We start from the raw sequence: 20,636 nt of genomic DNA, 5'->3' as shown, positions 1-20,636 counted from the left end.
GACATTCAGCCATTCAAACAACTCCGGATCATCAAGTACTGAACCATACACAGAACACAGGGGAAACAGATTATGCTCCATACAACATTGGGTAATTTCCCACCTTCCCATTTTGTCCGAGCTAGACTGCGGAAATCTGGCTATCCTTTTGCGTGCCATGACTGCCACCCCTCTTGTCCGTGTCCCCTGTAAAGTGGTAGAAATCAATTGAAAGCCTGCAAGCTCAACAACCTCCAGTCTGCTTGCTTCAACGTGTGTCTCCTGAAAACACACAATCTCAGCCTTCAGAAACTAAGAGCTCTGTGGTGGAGTATCAGTAGGTGGCAGGAGGGCCAGGGTTCCTGGCACTGGGTATGGTCTAGCTGCCGACGTGCACAGACTGGCTTGCCTTTGGCATGGCCACGCTGCGGCCTTCATTATGTAAGAGTAAGAAATACATACAAACAAGAATAGAGGCTTTGGGTCCGGCAATAAAATAAATGTCAAAAAGTTGCCTAACCCACTAAAGGATCAGCTCTGGAATCTTCATCAAGGCAATAAAGTCTAGTGAACGTATGAATTGATTTACAAGTTGCAGGCTTACATATTTCTGAAAGACAAATTTCTGACCCAAGCGACAGATGCGGTTTTCCCTTTTAGTGGTGTGTGCTCTTGGTTAACTGGGTAAAGGTTTATTTGCCAACTGATAGCATAACTTAATGTACAATATAAACCAATGAACTATAGTCTGTTTAGAGAAGATAACCCTGTTCATAGAGGGTCATAATTAACAAAGAGATGTGTTGTTTTCTTAATGGATTTAGTTTTGTCTAAATAACATTTTAGGACTCGTGAAATCTGGAGAATGGAGGGATCTCTCAGGTGGGGAAAAGCAACGCAGGAAGAGAACAGTTTCGATTACATGGAAATCTAACACGACCTTGAGAAGAAAAGAAGATTGCATCCTTAAAACTACCCTGAGGACATCGTAGAGATCCCCCCTGAAAATCAACCAGCCCTGGTGTGGTTCCTGAATGGCTGCCTGCCATTTGCCACCACCAGACAGGTTTCTGGACCCCTGGGTAGAGAGCCTCAGCTCTCTGGGTCAAGAAACAAAGGCCATCCAGGCAAAGGTGTCATGCCTTCTCCTACAGAATGGGCTGGGCCGCCTTTGGAAGCTGTCCCTGCCTTTTGCTGCCCCCAGCAGCTGACTCCCACTGGGGAATATGGCGGAGGAGCTCAACCTCACCCCTTACTCCAACCTACAGGTTAGAGAGTTAAGGCTTCTCTGTAAGGTTAAACAGATAATAACTGGATCCAACCCTACCAGGGTACAACTACAGGAGTTCCTGGCAGGGCATGCAAGGAACCACTCCACAGAAGAAGGTGAAGACCTTCAAGAGAATGGGGAAAATAATGAGGGTGATGAAGTCCTAGACCAACCACCTCAACTAGTTAGGGAAGAAGGGAACTTTGTGTCCTACCCTTCGCACGCAAGAGGTACAGGGTCTGGCTACTACAGAGGTAGGACCAACTCCATACCAGACGGTGAGGACAACTTCACTGTGTAGAATCTCCTTTTAGTAAGGATGCCCAAAAGACTAGACCTAGAGACTAGGCTCCTAGCTCTAGAAAAAGAGAGAGCAGAGATGGGCCTAGGAATCATCAATGGTGGCAGCAATTCCCTAACGGATTGGCCCTAAATTTGAGGCTAGTGATGATATCACCAAGTGGTTCACAGCCTTTGAGAGGGCTTGTGTAGGAGGGAAAGTGAGGAAGTCTCACTGAGGGTCACTCCTGTGGGAACTCTTCTCTGGTAAGAGCAGATACGGACTTATGACCCTAAGTGGGGCAGAAGCTGAATCCTATGAACTCATGAAGGGCACCCTGATTGAGGGATTTGGACTCACTACTGAGGAGCATAGAATTAGGTTCAGGGGGGCTCAGAAATCCCAGAGTCAGTCCTGAGTGTAATTGGTAGACTATTCAGTAAAGACACTAGGTGGCTGGTTGACTGGAGGCAAAGTGCAAGATTATGATGGTCTTTATAATTTGTTTATGAAAGAACACATTTTAAGTAACTGCATCAATGAAAAGTTGCATCAGCATCTGGTAGACCTAGGTCCAATTTCTCCCCAAATACTGGGAAAGAAGGCGGACCACTGGGTCAAGATTAGGGTAACCAAGACAACCACTGGGGGTGACCAAAAGAAGGGGGTGACAAAACCTCCCAAGGGGAAAGAGGGTGAGAAATCCAAAAGATAGAATACAAGATTATTTTAAAGGCCCCCAAAATCCACTCTTCCCAGCCCACCCTGCAAAGGCCTTGTGCTTCCAATGTAACAAGAAGGGACACCGGACTGGAGATGCTGCCTGTCCCAACAAACCAGCTCCTATTTCCCCACCAGTTCCTACTGGTATGGTAAATCTCCAGATGGGATCGATAGTGTGCCCAGAGCATATCAAGGTGCACACTGAGGCTGTTTAAGACCCTGAAGGGGAGGGATGGTTAGCCACTTTGGCCATCTGGCCTCCTAATTACCATGCAGTACCCCATAGTAAATGGGACTAAGATAGAAGCCCTGAGGGATATAGGTGCCAGAGTCACTATGGTGAGAGACACACTGGTTTCCCCAGAGCAATACCTAACTGGAATTGCCCCCAGCAACTGGTTCCCACCGGTTCTGGCCCCCACTTTGCTCCAGCCCTACCTGCCTGTCCTGCCTACAACCTGCCTACAGCAAGAACCCGGCGAGTCCAGCAGGCAGCAACCTCCAGAGCCCGGAGGACCTAACCTGCAACCTTCTTAGACTGTCTACCATGAGCACCTGATTCTAGTGACTCTGTGATCCTGCACCACTCTGCACTGTACGCTCACGGCCCGAGTTGGAGTGGCCCAACACCACAAGAAGGTCTCTCCAGCAATCCTGACCTGGGATCTGGTCATCCCCAACCTCCCTCAAGCCTCATGACGATGCCTGCAGCATCAACCTGAAGGGTTTCCCCGGACTGCGACTAGAGCTGGTAAGAAAACCAGACAGCAGAAGACACCCCTGCACTTGACATCCCACGACCTTGCGTGTCCAAACCGACGGTATCCCGGCATCTCCCAAGATCCCAACTTATCTCTCCAGCCGGTGGTCTCCATTGAAAAGTACAGGGTCCTAACGCCCGTTTTACACCCTGACGCTCCAGTGCCACTGGTGGTGCAGCTCATGTGCCAGTCGTTGGCCCCTTCAGAGCGGACCTTAACCCCAGGAGCTTGGCTCCCACAACAGAGTGGCCTGCTAGCCAGCAGTCCCTATCCCAAGGCCCCCTTAGCTAACATTGGGCTCCTGCACTCTGCACCCGGCTGCTCCAGTGCCGCGACTCGAGTGCCCATCTAGACCTTTGTGAACCTTGGTCCTGACCCTTAAAATACCCACATGCAAGTCGTGCAGATACCTGGAAAACCGCTAACACTTTTCTCCCATAGGAACCCATGATAAAAGATTTTGGGCGTAAAAATATTCTTAGTGTTATGTTGTATGGAGAAAAGAGAACACAATTGCAAAGTATAAAAACATCGTACTTACCTTGTATTGTGAGATCCTAAGGTGTGGTTTCTAGGCATACCACCCCCAGTACTCAAAGTAATCCAAAAACAACTTAAAAGTAATCTGAAAATACTTACTGTACAATTCAAACTGCATTTTAAAGTGACACAAACCTGTAACAATTGCGAATTCAAGCACAACTGCATTTCCTTTAACAGTCTTGCATTTCAGAGTATATTTTACCTATCTGTGCCAAGTCCTACTTGGTTCTAAAATAAAACCTAAGTACAACTTTTATTATACTTACCTAATTGGTCTGGATTCTGTCTCTGAGTGTGTGTAAACAGTCCTTGATTGCGTGAATACAATACAAGCTTAACAGACCCTTTGGATAAGCCTAACTGCTCGCCCACACAACCACAAAGAGAGCTGTTAGTACTTAACTAGTTTAGCCTCTGATATACCTCTGGCTACTCCCTTTACTTTGAACACACTATACCTTACTTGTGCATAGTATATACTGAGCCATGTTCCTACAGCGCTCTTTTGTCATTTTACAACAAAAAGGAAATTCTTTAGCAGAATGTGAATGCAGCCGACAGACTTAACATAGTCCACGTGGGTCAGAAGCTGCCTTCTTTCTATAGGAGGGACACTTCACAAAATGTGAAGGCATATATAAAACAAGTTACTTACCTGTACACTGTGGTTCTCCAGTATTGATATGCTTTATAGATTCACAAGCCTGAATCTTCCCCGTCGTCATGGTGGGAGTCCCATGGTAACATAAGAAATAGCAGTAATAAAACATCACCATAGACCTCCGTAGAACAGAAAACTCACTTAAGTAACTTTTAAGCCTCATTTTAAAACATCCCAACTTCAGCCAATCACAGCTGAGAACTCAGAGTTCCCTTCCCCACAAAGCCACCAAATTACTGTAGTTTTCGGCAGAAAAAATGCAGTTCAAGCTAGCCTGTCACAGACTTATGAAGGTGCCATCAGACTGTTACATCCAACTTCAGATGAATAGATAAATAAATGTTCCATGGTCTCCGCACACAGGTGGGGCTATTCTACATTTTATGATCATCAGTGAGAATCCTACAGTGTAGAAATTTTATTTTTCTAGACACATAATCGTTTGGGATTTACCAACTTTGCAGAGATATCAGAGAAGTACTACTCTGCCCAAAAAGGGAAACGGATTAAGAATGGTTAAGTCTGAAAAAGAATGCATGTGAGAAACTCTGGACCCCCATATGAATCTGTCACTGCATTAAAAATCCAAACAAGGAGTTTAAAATATATATCGATGTGTATAAGGAGCACTGTCCTACAAATGTATTGTAATGTTTAGTAAAGCTATCATTTATGCATTAGCCTACATAGGATCACGCAATGGGGCAAGCACTCAAGATTTGTTAGATTTTGGATAACAGGAAATCCATTCAAGTCACATTCCATTAGAAAATGGCTTTCTTTGACACTGCCTACGTGTCCGAAAATGCCTCTTTTTGCCTGATTACTCCCTTTGTTGACTGATGCTGCTGTTTTTTCTTTTTTAACTCTGAACTAGGACTCTGCCAGCCAGGCTCCAGTGCATGTGCTCGGTTGTATGACATTACCACGCCTTCCTTCACCATGCACGTCTTTACATCGCACATTTCACAACGCATATCACTACCACGCATTTACATTCATTCACATTTCAAACACCTACACCACGCATTCCACTACCACGCATACCTTTTCCACACTTACTGCCTCTGAAAAATTCTATCACAGTGTAACACTGCCACCTTCTGTTGAAAATTTATACATTAACTCATAACACATTTTTTAACCTCTTCTGTGCCCATGACGAGATAGTCTCGTCATGGAGCACGGTCGCGCTGTGCCCATGACGAGACTATCTCGTCATGAACCCCACCCACTAATGAAACGCCCGGCACAGGAGGGGGAAAGGGCGTGGCACAGAAGGGGTTAATTACATTTGTCGTTTACACATTTGTTAGTAATTGAACATGTTATATTTTTTGGGGAGGGTGGGGGGAGGGAGGGGTCTCCCTGGATGCACCTTCATTAAATTATCCTCAAATGCGTGGTTTCGTGTTTCAATGTAAAGACTTGCGTGCCAACAGTCTTTACGATCCAAAAAATGCATGGAAAATGTACTACGAAGTAAAAACATCGGCGTAAAGGCGTTTTCCCATGTGCTCTGACCCCTAAAACATGGTGAAAATGACAATACTTCTAATTGTCACTTTTAACTCACCTATATACCCCTTGTATATGACACATAGTGCGCCCAGGTCCTGTAAGTTAAATGTCAGCACTCTGGCTCCCGAGGGAGTACCCCTTTCATTTACTTCTCTGACGATTGATGGTTCTTCCCTACCCTTACCAACATATGACTGGATTTGCCATTTGGCTATTCCAAGGCCCTTTGTAGGGTCTCTAACGAAGGTGATCTGTAGATCAGGAGGAAGAAGCAATGAAGGTGTCGACTGGTGACATCTTACCAGCAAGTATTCGTATTCGCGAATGGTGAACTCTGCGATGCAGGACGTTTGTAAGGGTTTCTAATGCAGGCATGCAGTATTGGCGTATGGATTTGAAGCACCACCCTCTCTCCGCCCATATTTTTCATTGACTTGTGTCTTTGTGCATCGTAAATGCTGGCTTCTGATTCAGTGAACCTACGAATTCTACCTGTGTGCTTGGCGCTTACCTGGGGCAGTAGAGGAGTCGCGCTGGTTGCTGGCAAGACGTGAGGACTGGGCGCTTGTGACCGGGCTTGTTTTCCCTCCCGCCGCCGCCACAGGAGCCCTTGCGGTTGTTGCGTGGAGGGAGCGGACTCCATCCCCCACAGTTCCCTGCGAGGTTACCGCCCCCTAACAACACCCACTTCCGCGCCCTGAGGCGGTAAAACCGAGGAGGCTCCCTGCGCATCGCGGGACGCGCGCGGGCGACGCCGGGCTAAGCCCGGGCAAAGGGCGGGCCGTCTGGGGCCGAAGGAGGCCGGGCTGGGCCACGGATTTTGGTTCGCTGACCTCGTTGCCTGCTTCCACTGTGTCCAAGTGAGACTCTCTTACAGTGCGGACCCTGTTTGATGATTTATTAGTGTGAACATCGTTGCCACGTATCTGTATATCCTGGTATTAAGATATCTTTATCTTGCTGTTGTTTTATTGTTTTAATATCCTTGGCAAGGGGTTGTTACCTGGTATTAATTATGCCTAATGCAAACCATGATAAGTTTATATCTGGGGCAGGCACAATCGATAACTACCTGGTCAAAATGGTTAATAAAATTAACAATGATCGGAGAGCCTCACTCGGCAGAGGGAGTCCATCTGCCTCTTCCGAAACTACCCTTAATTCTTTGGTGGATAGCCCAGGAGATGACACACTTGGCCTGGGCAATCGGGTGGTCACAATGGTTGAAGCCCAGGTCCTTCCTGAGTCTCAAGAGGAACATCTTGACATATCTACTGTTGATAGAGAGGAAGCCCCGCTGATCCCCAGACCAGTGACAGCCTGTAGGAAACAACAAAGTAAACGCGGGGGTAAGCATAGCAAAAAAAGAGCGGAAGCTTCCCTTCCAGCTCAAGACAGCTGTGCTGCCGGAATTGCCCCTCAGGAAGGAAATAATGCATCTTGTATAAATTTATCCCCGGAGCAATTTGCTTTATTAGTATGTACTTTAGAAGCCAAATTTGAGGCCAAGTTAGCTGAGTACACCCAATCCCTAGTGCTCCAACTAGATACTGTTAACTCGGAAGTCAAAAGGCTAGGAGATCTGGTAGCGACTCACCTGGCCATGGCCAAAAAAGTCATGGCACCTGTAAAGGGTTCTGCTGGAGCCGTGCAGGGAACTATTCAAGATATCCTTCAGCAACCCACCCAGCAAATTACTGCACCCGTAATCGTCCCCCCTGCCCCTACGCCATTAAATGGTCCTACAAAACAATCCTTTTTAGGCCCAGAGGGTCCCTCAAATTTTAGACAGGGAAGAAAAAAGGGTTTCATAAATCTTCCCCCTGACTGTGCACCTTATGTGGTTGTTTTAACAAATGTTCCCCCTCCAGATAGCCACTATGCACAGTCCTATGAGGAATCGCACGAGTCACTAAAAAATAAAACAGTGTCATGGCTTAACAGAAGATGTGGCTTCCCGATTAATTTTTCAGATCAAATTTTATCAACCAGAAGAACCAATTGGATTGGTCCGTCCCGAAAGAACTGTAGTGGGGATTGCATAATAGTAAATTTTAAATTCCCCCAACATGTCGCTACAGTTCTGTTACGGGCAGCTTCACTGGTCTATGACACAAACAGCGTTTGTGCGCGCCCTCTGGGTTATTTTTATACGCATTTAATTAAAGCGCCCCTGAATCATGTGAGACTTAGACCATTCACTTTCAGTGAGCCTCAGACCCCTGTAGTCTCCCAGGTCTATAATGTTGATAACCTTTGTAGGACTGATTCCAACATCATCACTCATAATAGATTTGGGGTACTCTCGGGCCTAGAGGCTTGTGACTGATGCGAGGACTTTGAGGGCCAGGGAAGGGATAGCTCGGTGAATTGGGTATATGGAATCTGCACAAGCAACAATGAGTAATGAAAACCCTCAACCCAATTCTGCTAGTATTGCCAATGGTATGGGGGAAAAGGTAAAGTTGTTAAGCTGGAACATTGCGGGTTTGCGGTCAAAAAGGGATGATAACGGCTGGTTAACCTTTATTAAACAGTATGATATTGTTGCTCTCCAAGAGACATGGGATAAGGAATGTGACTTTTGGATTGACGGTTATACATCCTACTTTGTTCCTGCTCTGAGCTCGATATCAGGGAGAGACAGAGGAGGTCTTATGTTTCTGGTTTCAGTAAACATTACAGGAAGAGTCAAAAAGGTTGTTTGTACCTCCCATAATTGTCTCATACTGGAAGCAAGCTTGGCAAATAATACTAAGTTAATTCTTGTCAATTGCTATAATTCACAGCAAGGGGAGTTCCCAAATGAGCATATCCATTTTCTGTCAAACTTTTTAGAAACCTATAAGGTAAATCATACCACTTTGTCATTATATCCTGATGGGAGATTTTAATGTGCACTTATGTAATCTAAACTGCCAATACAGAGATAATGATGGTCCAGATTTCGCATCCCCTCAGCATTTTGAACATAGTTCTAAGGGGGAAGCATTGGAGATTCTCTTGTCTAATAATGAGTTGTATGAGGCAGGGTTCTTCGATAAGAGCAACCGTGTTCCTACGTATAATGCCAGGGATTGTGAATCCATCATAGATTATATATTTTTATCTCCAGAACTTTTAAGATATGTGATTTTTTATAATGCCATTCGCTCTTCTTTTAGTGACCACAACCCGGTGGCAATTGTATTGGTTAACGGTTTTTCCCTCATGGTCAATACAGTTCTGCCACTTGTTACAGTCGATGTAAAAGCTAAAGACCAGGGGAGGAGGTTAAATTGGAGCAAGGTCACCCCCGAAGATTTTCTACACTCTATTATAACAGAGGTCGACCCGGATTTAAATATATGTACAGACCCGCTTTATTATGGTGGGGACGTAATAGCATCCTATGAAGCCATTTGCTCTCAAGTGGCCAACGATCTTACAATTAATAGCCGAGTTGTTAAAAATAAACCTGCATTTGGTTGGTTCAACCATAATTGTACTAAAGCCCATAATTTACTTAAAAAGGCTCTTAACGATAGTCCTAGGAATAAATGGCTAGTTACCCAGCTGAGGAAAGAGTACGCAAATGCAATACAGGCTCGGAAAAAGGAAATTAAACAAGATGCGTGGGCAGCTCTAATGGAGAATGCTATCTTGAAAGATAGTTCTAGGTTTTGGGCAATTATCAATACTCCCCTGTTATCTGGCACCCAGAACTCTATATTAGAACTGAACATCCCAGAGGAGGACTGGTTATGCCACTTTGAAAAAATTTATGGGAGTAACATAGAGCTGGAAGCCTTTGAGGCACCAATTTCTAACCCTCCTACGATACCCGTTAGCTTTAACATAGAGGAGGTGGAGAAAGCAATTGAGGGAACGGCTGGGCGCAAGGCGCCAGGCCCTGATAGGGTGCCCTCTGATATGTTCAAGGCTAACCCTAAGTACTGGGCTAAAATACTGATGAACGTTTTTAATACCGCGGCTGTTACAGCCTTCCCGAAGTCATGGTCCCGTTCAATCATAATCCCCGTGTTTAAGAAGGGCCAAAGGGGAGATCCCAGATGCTATAGGCCTATATCCTTGCTGGATTCCTCAATTAAAATCTTAGGAAAGGTTATTTTAGCTAGGATAACAAATTGGGCTACGGAGAAAGCTATAATAACTAACGCCCAGTATGGCTTTAGATCTGGGAGGGGCACAGAGCACCAATGTCTTAATTTACACTTAATTATATCCAAATACACGAAAGCTGTAGGGGGCTCGATCTTTCTAGGTTTCATGGACCTGTCCACGGCTTTTGACCTGGTTAACAGGTCAAAGCTATGGTCTATGCTTTTGGAACTGGGACTTGACCGTCCCCTTGTGTATTTTTTGGCCGATCTACACAAAGACCTGAGAGCTTCAATAAGGATGACCCAGGAGGGGAAATGTACCGCTAGCTTTAAATCTGGTAGAGGGGTGCGCCAAGGCTGCATCCTTGCCCCGATGTTATTTACACTGTATATAAACTCCTTGGAAGATAATCTGCTAACAGCTACTCCTGATATTCCTCGTATGGGAGGAACATCCATCCCTGTACTCCTCTACGCGGATGACGCAGTTTTATTGGCTCGGACTCCTCTCGGTTTACAAAGCTTACTAGTTTCCTTTGGGGATTTTATGAAATCATTGGATCTTTTGGTCAATAATGGTAAATCACACATCATGTCGTTAGGTAAGGGAAAAAACCATGTTAAAACCTTTTACTGCGGCGGGAAGTAATTTCCAGAGTGAAAGTGTTTACATACCTGGGAGTTGGTTTTGATGATAAAGGAACCTGGGTACCACAACTCCCTACAAAGGTAAATGCTGTGAGAAATTCCTCGGCTGCAATATTGGGATTTGCAAAAAGACTGGGAGGAAAGCCCTGTGAGGCTATCTTAGCTATATATCAAGCTAAAACTATTTCAATTGCTAGGTATGGGGCTGCAATATGGGGGTACATTAAATCTGATCCCATACAAAGAGAAGAAAATAAATTTTTACGTGCTTTACTCGGCCTCCCACAATCTGCAGCGACCCATTCGGTCCATCTAGAGTTGGGGATAGGCTACATTACTGACATAATAAAAATTGCCCCAATCCTGTTATGGATCAGAATTTGGACTAATCCGAATCTTACGCTAAATCATAAAATCCTGAAGGATTGTATTAAACTAGATAACACCAAGGAAATCCAGTGGCTGTCCTACATTAAATCGTCAACTAAGCAATTAGGGCGCCCAGAGATATTTAGCAATCCTGAAGGCTTATGTAAAGCTGACTTAAAGTGGGTCAAAATAAATTATATTAAGCACAGTGAAGCTGAGCGAGAAGCCCAGGAGTTAAGTAAACCAACAGTCAGGGCTCACTTCTTGCTTATTTTGTCCTTGGCCACACAACCTTATTTGTCTACAGTTATGAATTCTTTTCATAGATGGCTACTGACAAAATTTCGTTTTAATCAGATTCACCTAGTACTAAGTGATTCAAAGGGTTGGTTTAGGCCGGAAGACATGACTCCTTGTAAATGTGATAAATTCTCTCCCCAAGATACCATGCATTTTATGTTTTTTTGCCCCCTGTATCTTGAAGCGAGAAAAATGTTTATTTTCCCAATACTGAAAGAGAAAGCCTTTATACAGACTAAACCTGCATTACTGTTTTTACAATTAATGGAATCCCCTGTAATCATGTTTGGTGTTGCCAGCTTTCTCGTTGCATCTGTTAGGAGTAGGAGGAATAGACAGGCAGCCCTAATGGAGGAAATTAATTAGTCTTTATAAGTTTATTGCCTTTGATTAACTGTATTTTAACAATGAAAATGTTTTTATGTTTCTAACTGTTTTTTAATGTATTGCATACTTTTATGATTTTAAATAATCGAATAAAGGGGTTTTGATTTGATTTGAAGTTAAATGTCATTAGTGGACTGAAGCATATATAGTGCCACCATCAGAGTGACAATGCAAAACACGATTGCAGGCCTGCCACTAGTTACCTGGCTGTGCAGGTTTAAAACTGGAAATTCGATCTGTCAAAATAACCCCTTATAACAGTTCTCAACTCTCCTTTTAAATATTAATAAGTCACTCCTAAGTAAGCCTTAATACCCAGTAAGGCAGGTTGCAAGGTATTTCACATTAGAACATGTAAAAGTTTAATGTAAAACATGCCCTTACAGTAACGTAGCTTCAAAAGCCATTTTCACTGTAGCATGGTTATCTGTTACATAGGAAAGCACTGGGAGTGAATGTTAAAATTAAAATGTGTCCTCTCCACCTAGGAAGCAGCTAAAAAGGTACTTCTTGGACTTTTAAATATATTTATTGAAAGCTCAATTCATTGGTAAAGGTCGGATTTGTAATAAATATTTTACAAGTCACCGTTGGATGCCTAAAGCCTTCAAAAGCCCATCTGCATGAGCTTGCAACTGTCACAGAGGAGCTGAAGAGCTCCTTGATGAGCAGTAATCTTGCTCCAAGACCTGAGACAAATGCCTTAGGTATGGGGAGGTGTCCTGTACCTCTGACAGGATGTCCATCAGAGCAGTGCCCAGGAACATTATTAACTTCAAAGAGGCCTACCCTGTAACAGACAGATGTATTTAAGTGAGTGGCCTGCCCCATTTCTTTGACTCTCTTGCAAGTCAGACACCAAGGCCCAGAGGGAGAGAACGTACCCCCGGAATCGGTTTTGAGCGGTCACCACAAAGGTGTTGCCCATTTCCCTGGTCACACTTCTAGGGTGGGCACAGTGGAAGAAGGGTCCACCCTGAATTTAGTAGAGAGAGGCACTGTGGGATTGAGAGCGGTAGGGCATATAGGAACTGCTGCAAAAGTGGATTGGGTTACCTCTGGGAACCTTTTCTTTACTGGTGAGGGATGGTCCAGGAGTCACACGCCCTCTCCCCCACCCACAGGCTATTGTCAGACATAAAAGTGGCACCCTATTCTGAACACTACTGAACCTAAGAATGACTGCACCTGCTGATGAAACCTGTGAGAAGAACCCTAATGGCTGGACCAAATAAGTGCACGCCAAAGGTCACTTTGCTGACCTCCTGTTAAGCCACAGGGACACAAAAGCTGCAAGCAGCCCACTTTCCTGGAAGAGCTCTCAATTGGGCCTGTCCTGGACCCTGCTAGTGGATTCTGTGGAGTGAGCCCTGACCCCCCCCCCACCCCCCCCACACCTCTCCCCCCAAGTGCTGTTCCTGTGGCCCTGGAAGCTTTTGCTGATGTCAGAGTGTACTCCTCCTGCCAAACTCGAATACCTGAGACTTAGAAACTTGGTGTCAAGAGTGTACTCCTCCTGTCTGGTGTGTACTTCTCCTGTCTCACTTTAAAACCTGAGACTTAGACTTTTTTGCTAACTTTTTGCCTGGAGAACCATCATGGGACCTGGACCAACGTGCCAGCCAATCTGCCGTGTGTGTATCGCCAGTGGCCTGACTTTGTCGCAGCTTCAGTTACATTCTTCTACACAGCAGCAAATCTGATTCAGCTGGCCGGACGCAGACCAGCATCTGGCAATGTCGAACCCTCTTTGGCTTCAGACTTGTCCCTGTTTCCAAAAAAGAGTCTAAGTCCGAAGGTAGGAACCTTCACTTGGTCTGATGCCGAGCAGAATCTCATTGACATCAATGACATCCTGGGTGTGAATGTCTAACTTTTCTTGCCTTAGTCGATGGCTTCACTGTGACCTTGTGGTGGTCAACAAGCCCATCTTCGGGTACTGCCTACAGCCGTGCCCTGCTGGAAATCTTGTAAATGTTTTAGGTGTGAAGGTAACGTCCCAGCCAGAACCCATCCGGCCTATGTATCTGACGTGCACTCCACCACGGTTGGCCTTAAACCTTACTATTGATTCCAGTCAAGCACAACTAGTTGCGTGCGGGTGGCGCTTTTGGGTGATATTGTTTTTTAAACCTTAAAAAAATGTATATCTCCGGTCCCCTAATTGAATATTTGTTTTTTTGCTGTCCTTTTGTCCATTATAATATTCCTTTTTATAAATTGGAATGGGATTTTTGTGTTGTGCTTTTTTACCCCTTACTGTTTTGGTCCGACTTTATGCTTTACATATTTTCTTAAATAAGCCTGTCTGCTTTGTGTTGTAGATATAAGGGTCGAGTGGAGTGTTTAAATTACTCAAAACTTTACTGGACCCAACAAGATTAGTGACATTATTACTTGTGGTGGACTAATAATCCACTTTCTTTCACTATCGTACACAAATTATGACAAAATAAATCCACAATGTATAACTCGTTTGCTTTAAATAGATTAAGACCTTGTTGGCATCATAGCGGGCAGACTGACTGGCTCACAATATCTTGTGAAAAGAAAGGGAAAAGTAGCATCACCATCTTAGTAAATAACCTATAATATAGGACTACTGGGATAATAATCTACACAGATTTAGCCACATATACAATGCATCCCACTTAGTACCTGTCCCCAGACCGGCAACCCAAGATTTATTCTGGCTATTCAAATTTTGCGAGGTATGAAAAGAACTAGTTTCAAAATTTAGCGAGTTCTTCTATTAGCTTAAATGTCTTCGAAAGAATGTATGAGTAAGAGATAAGGACGTTTCAGGGGGAAAGACTCCAGGAATGGAAAGGAGAAATGTATGGTTTGGTATTTATACAGTGCAAAAGTAGCTGGATAGCAACCGAGTGCTGTTCATCAGTTGGGAATGTATACACTAACCTTTCACAATGACAGATTTCACAAGTTTAAAATTGTATTAAATTTGTTACAAATGTGCACATTTAGGCAACAATCAATTAAAAAATGCTGGAGTATTTAAGTTACCATCATATACTAATGGGGTTATCCCAGACAAAGTCAAGGAACTGGGGATCAATACAGTATAAACAACAATTGGTCCCGACGTATCTTTTCAGCACACATAGTAGGGTGCAAAGTTCATTCAAACGGCCATACATAATGTTTTTTTATTATTAGATTGATGTCACAGAGAGAGAGAGCGAGAGAGAGAGCTAAAAGACAACATTGTTTTAATGCAAAAATCCTATCATATATTTATCATGAAAAACAGTATTCAATCAATTATTTATAACAATCGGCGGTTGTCGAGTTAACATATTTGCGAATATGTCTAAAGGTCAAGTTGCACAAAAACACAATTATCTGGTCAATATATAGAACCCGTATCGCCTTGTGTACATCACATTATGTTTTAATACAGAAGTTATACTTCTTGTTTTACCTAAAATGAAGTTGTATTGTGCAAGCTGCGCGTTTCTGATCTTCTTATTCAGAGTGCAACCTGGGTCCAGATCAACATCAGACATGAATCCTGCATCATGGAACTGTTCTTTAACCTAGATGACATTTATAACATTTCATTAAAAATTGTCAAGTCGGCATATTTTTAAGTAGCTCGACACCAGAGCCTCCACAGACTATCACAAATAATGTAATTTAACATGCACGTTGCTGTTCTCGGTCCTTTATATGCCTGGGATTTATTACCTTAGTAGGAATAAGAACAAGAGCACTTGCTGCAGCAGTAAAAGTCACAAACGCTCAAATACATACAGGACCGTGCCTACCTGGCCATCTCATAGAAAAGAAAGTAAAAGTAAAGGTATAAGAATAAAAGCCTTGATGACAATAGGGTACACATAATCTCATTCTGGTATCCTCTGCCCTTTCATACATTTGCCTGCATTGATATTCACAATTTAAAAGTACTGTGGGAAGGCAGCAGGACCAGCCCCACATGGCTCAGACAATACATGTTGTTCAGCATAGTTTGAACAAACTGTGAACCAGCTCCCCATCAAACACGTTTCTAGCTAAAAACAAATGTTGCACTGTCATTTTGTAGATTTTGTTAAAAGAAACAGGCCTTTGAAACGCCTGTGGTGCAGCCTTGCATCAACAGCATTAGCATGAATATTTTCAAGCTTAGGACGCTTTAGGGCCCAGCAACATATCAGTCTACTCAAAGACCGATATTGTTTATTAATCAGCATCTTGTAATGCTGGCTAATAAAAAAACGTAGGTCTTTCAGCATTTCTTCTTCGGTCAAGGCTGCATAGGGAACAAAACGTCTGCTGGAGTGTCACGAAAACTTAGTATGCTAAACCATTCCAACCCCAAATTCCTTATCCATTCCATTCAATAACTTTATTTCGGTCTCAATGACCATAAAAGTACAGTTACATAGAATATAAAAAGACAGTATATACATTTAAATCATGAATGATACACAATCATAAAGCTACTGCATTGCGAAAAACCGCACATTTGATAATGAATGGGCCAGATTGGGAATAAGTACAGAAAGAAATCCCTAGGAAGTTAAAAGCAGATAAAATTGGGCTACTATCCCAGGTAAAAACATTAAAATTGTGTATATACAAAGTAGTAGCAACATGCTTACTAATTTAAAAAGGTCCGCCGGCATGCCACATGGAGTTTAGGAAACGGGAAACAGCGAAAACGATAGGGGCATAAGTATCATATTTTAGAACTCTGTATGTCACAGCACATTGGATGAAACCTAGGTTCTTACATAATTGGATGAGCCAGCGCTGGCGTATTCTTCTGTAAGTAGGACAGAAAAAAAGCACATGTTATCGGTCTCCTTCTTATAACTACAGGCAGGGAATCCATAGTGGTCGGGTTCGGACCATTTGCTAGTAAAGCCAGAAAGCGGCAGAATTCCCATTCTGAACTGCATGTAGAGTTTTCTAGCTGAGCTAGGTTGGATATCATCCAGGAGGGGCTCCATTGAGTATTCATCTTTAATTTGGAGAAAGTCCGCCGTCAGGCGACCACAGGGCGAGCTTTGAATAGTTGATAGTTTGTTCACTCTGTAGGATCTTACCAGTTCCAGACGTGAAGATTGCTAGACAAGATTCTTCTGGCGATTTCCAAAGTTCTACCTTGCCCAGGTTTCTGCAAAGTACCCAAATATGTTTGAGCCAGGGTAACTTTGCAGAAGCCGGGTTATTCAGTAACTCCTTGAGCTCAGCTTGATAGACGGCCAGTTCGGGGGTCGCCCATAGACGCCTCCAGTAAGCTAGGGGCCTGAAGGCTATCTCTTCACAAATAGGCCTGATACCCAGATCTAGACGTAGGGGGATGAGGGGAGTGCTAGAGGGGAGACATATCAACTGCCTCATGAAGTTGTTCTTAATTCTGTTCAGGCTGGTAGTAGGGCAATGTCCCCACAATTCTGCCCCATACATTGTAGCACCCCTGGCCTGGGTTTTGTAGATTTCGACCACTGGCCTTACAGGTTTAAGTGCAGAGGTTCTATGCAATTTTGTGAGCCCTCCCACTGTCTGTGCTAGTTTGTTAGTTGCTTTGGTCACCTGGGGCCCCCATTCCATATGCTCTGTAAGAGTAACACCCAGATAGTCGAACACCGACACTCTTTCCAGTGAGGTGATGTGTAGGAATGGGTTAGAGAGAGACTTGTTTGCGGGGTTGAAGACCATATATTTGGTCTTTATGTGTTGATCTCCAACCCCCGGTTCTTGCAAAAAGCGTCAAAGATTACTAGAATGAGCTGAATTCCCATGGGTGATTTTGATAATAAGAGTGTTTCATCAGCGAACATCATCGCTGGGACCCTCCCAGAGGCTAGCCTAGGGGCGTCGTTGTCCTTCACCTCCCAAAGTTGCTCAATGAGTCCATTAATAAAAAGGCAGAACAGGGTGGGAGCGAGTACACAACCTTGCCGCACTCCCTTGCTCACTGGGAAACGAGATGTCAATTCACCATGTTTCCCGAACCTTACTTGAGCAAAATTGTCTTCATGGAGCCTTACTAGAATGCTAAGGAGGTACGGTGGAATCCTCAATTCCCTCAAGACGTCCCAGAGTTTGCTCCTGGGAACGAGATCAAAGGCAGACTTCAGATCGACAAAGATTAAACAGAGGCTGCCACCCTCTATAACCACAGTATTCCAGTACAGGAGTTGTAGCCCGAATAACTGGTTGACGGTGGAGGTGTTCTTCCTTATCCTCATCAGATATCATAACAGTCAAATTGATGCACACACACTCTCCTTATAAAAAAAACCTGAATAGAAAAGCCATCAAAAGACAAACTAGTGAAAAACACAGAAAACTGTCAAAGGGAAAAGATAAAAATTAAAAGAGTCAAACCCGTACACCAATTGCCAAACTGTTTCTCCACATAATAAATTCCTTTCCATGTAACAAAACATATTTCTCTACACTCACATAAGATATGGGGACATTCTTTTAAATGTTCCACTTTCAGTGGATATGATTTTGTCACTGTTGGATACTACTTTGAATGAGCACATCCAAGATGTACCCTCTTTCGCACACCATACCCTAACAATAGTTAGGGTTACCAGATTTTCAGAACAAAAAACTGGGACGTGCACAGGCATAGAAATAGGCCTAAATATTTTCACTGGCCATGGACACTTACCACTGAAGAACTGAAGTGAAAATAACATTCAGTGCTATATATCTATGGATCACAGTTAAACAATCCCTCCCCTTGCTGTGAAGAGCTCCAGGGTTGGACTGCAGGTGAGTTTGGCTTCGTGGCTTGTCGGCTCTATCGCCTCATTCACCCCTCATTAGATCCTGCTGTGCTACTCGAATGAGGCAAGACAGCACAGTGGACTACAAAACAATTTATGCTGTTTTGCTGGTATGATCAAGGGCCTGGTTGAAAGGCGAGTCTGTCAGCTCTGTAATTTTGGGCATGTTCTTCCGGCCCGCTCTCAAAAACCGGGACATGTATTTGTTTTACAGAAAGTGATGGGACGGCGGGATAGTCCGAGACTGTCCGGGCAAAACCAGGATACCTGGTCACCCAAATCATAGTACATTGAAACACCCCAGATACTTAGAGATTGCTCCTGGCACAAAAACCCAATTGCTGGCACAGAAATTGGTATAATCTGATTTTGTAAATCAGGACAGCAGATTACGTTTTTGTGCACACATCCTGAACTTGGATACCACAAAAATTGTGCCAATTACCTGTTCAGATTATTATGTTAAATAGGATACTTAAGAAAATTTAAGGGCACAACGTTTGGGTAATATGTAAAACTGTAAAAACTGAACACTTGGAGCTTTAGTAATAAGTAACCTCAACATTTTCGACTCATAACTTAAAGTGTCATGTGAGGTCCGGAAAGCAGGAGCATACAAGATATCAACGTGGTGTTTTTTTCTGCTATGAAAGTTAGACCAGAAGGTGTAGGACCCAAGATCTCTTTTTCCATTGCCAGGCCCTGTGACCAGCGTACCTTGTAATTTTGAAGAGAAATAAACAAACCAGTTCCACATCAGGAAATAAAATATGAACGAAGGTCCCCAATGAGATCAATGAAGACTTTTTACCTAATTTCCTGCAAGAAAGGCAACTAACAGTTACACCCTTATTTCACAAGCCTTGAACTGTTTCTTGAGTACAAAAACAAATGCAGGCATGAAATTGATCATTTTACAAGCCTACTCATGAATGAAGTCTAAAGGGTAAACAGTAACAGACTATGAGATCCCATATGATGCGGCCAAATCCAAAGCATGCAAATCTAGGTAGAATCAATTGTCCATACTGTGTGAGCAACCTTTAAGTTTCCTTCTGGAGTTGGGCTAGCCTGGCAATTTTAGATAGGCTGTTCATTGAGGAACAGGGTCAGAACTGATGTGCATAAGTCCAGCTCTGTCTAGAGTAGCACAGTGGGTGAAAAACAGGTTGGAATGCTACCCTAGAGACTGCCTCTGGTTTGAGTATGCATTCCTAACATCACTTTTTCTGTGCTTGAGACAACCCTCTCCTACCCGATGCTTTACCATGCAATTAGTTACATACCTGAATGAACGGTTTTGCAGCTTGGAACTCACATACATTTACATGCTCTACATTTTTGTCCCATCTAGTGTTTGGGCCTGAAAATGTTTACGAAATAAACAAAGTTCTATTTGTACATTGATAATAGACAGACTAGCGAGATTTCCTAGAAGGTCAACCATAAGTCCTCAATGTTTTGTATATGCTAGCAAGAGTCAGATTTAATTTCTGTTATATCGTTTTCTGATATGCGTGTACATATTAACAATGTGAAAGTCAATTTAAAATAAATGTTTTCTTTTTTGTGCACCTTTCTTTCAAGCCCAGAGGGTGATGAGTCAATTGTGTGTCAGAACCCCTTTCAGAAAGCCAGAGGGCAAGTAGGAGTTACTGAGCCTAGCTGTGGTGGCCGAGGACTCTTATTCCTGATGTACCGGGGCCCGCCCTCCTATGGATCCTACTCAACTGGGACAAGCACCCCTTCTGCACCTGACTCGCAGTTAAGTAGCGTTGGACGAGCAGTCAAGGCTTCTTGTGGTGGGGGTATAGATCAGTGAACAAGATGCATAATCTAACGTGCAAGATGGCACGAACAATAAATCCATGTCCAGTCAAATACTTGTTTTTATATAAAAAGAAGCATTTTAATGCTAACACTACATGTACAAAGGTAAACGACATTCACAACCAACACCACAGTCCCCCTTGAGGTCGGGTTGTCAGGTCATTCCCAGTCCTAATAATTTTAGAGCAAAGGGTTTGATGTTATTCCCCATTCACTGATGACCAAATCCAGGGAATGTAAACTTTTAGGCCATACTCAAGAGTTCTCTCCTCTGACTCCTTTTGTAAGATCTGTCACAAGAGTCTATGGGGTCGCAGTATCGATGGTAGCATGTCCCCTGGGGTCCCAAAGTCCCAATTCCTGACTTACCTGCTTCGGGGATATGGAACCCTTTAGCGACGCAGCAAAGTCCTGCTCTGATCGGCAAAGGCGGGCCGCACGCTGTCACACACAGTAGCACCAGGAAGGGGAAGGCTCTCTCCTCTGAG

At 43.6% G+C, this 20,636-nt stretch overlaps 1 protein-coding gene across 1 annotated transcript in view; it reads right to left on the bottom strand.

The window, feature by feature from the left end:
* TARS1 (threonyl-tRNA synthetase 1) overlaps positions 1–20,636 on the bottom strand; it is a 271,600-nt gene that overhangs the window by 6,330 nt on the left and 244,634 nt on the right. Inside the window, exon 18 of the mRNA XM_085630784.1 lies at positions 14,988–15,102. Within this exon, the coding sequence (XP_085486910.1) occupies positions 14,988–15,102 (115 nt within the window). The remainder of the gene's footprint in view (positions 1–14,987; positions 15,103–20,636) is intronic.

The sequence above is a fragment of the Triturus cristatus genome, chromosome 2_1 (assembly GCF_964204655.1).
Source record: "Triturus cristatus chromosome 2_1, aTriCri1.1, whole genome shotgun sequence".
Lineage (NCBI taxonomy): Eukaryota > Metazoa > Chordata > Amphibia > Caudata > Salamandridae > Triturus > Triturus cristatus.
This window is presented reverse-complemented; position numbering and strand designations above follow the sequence as displayed.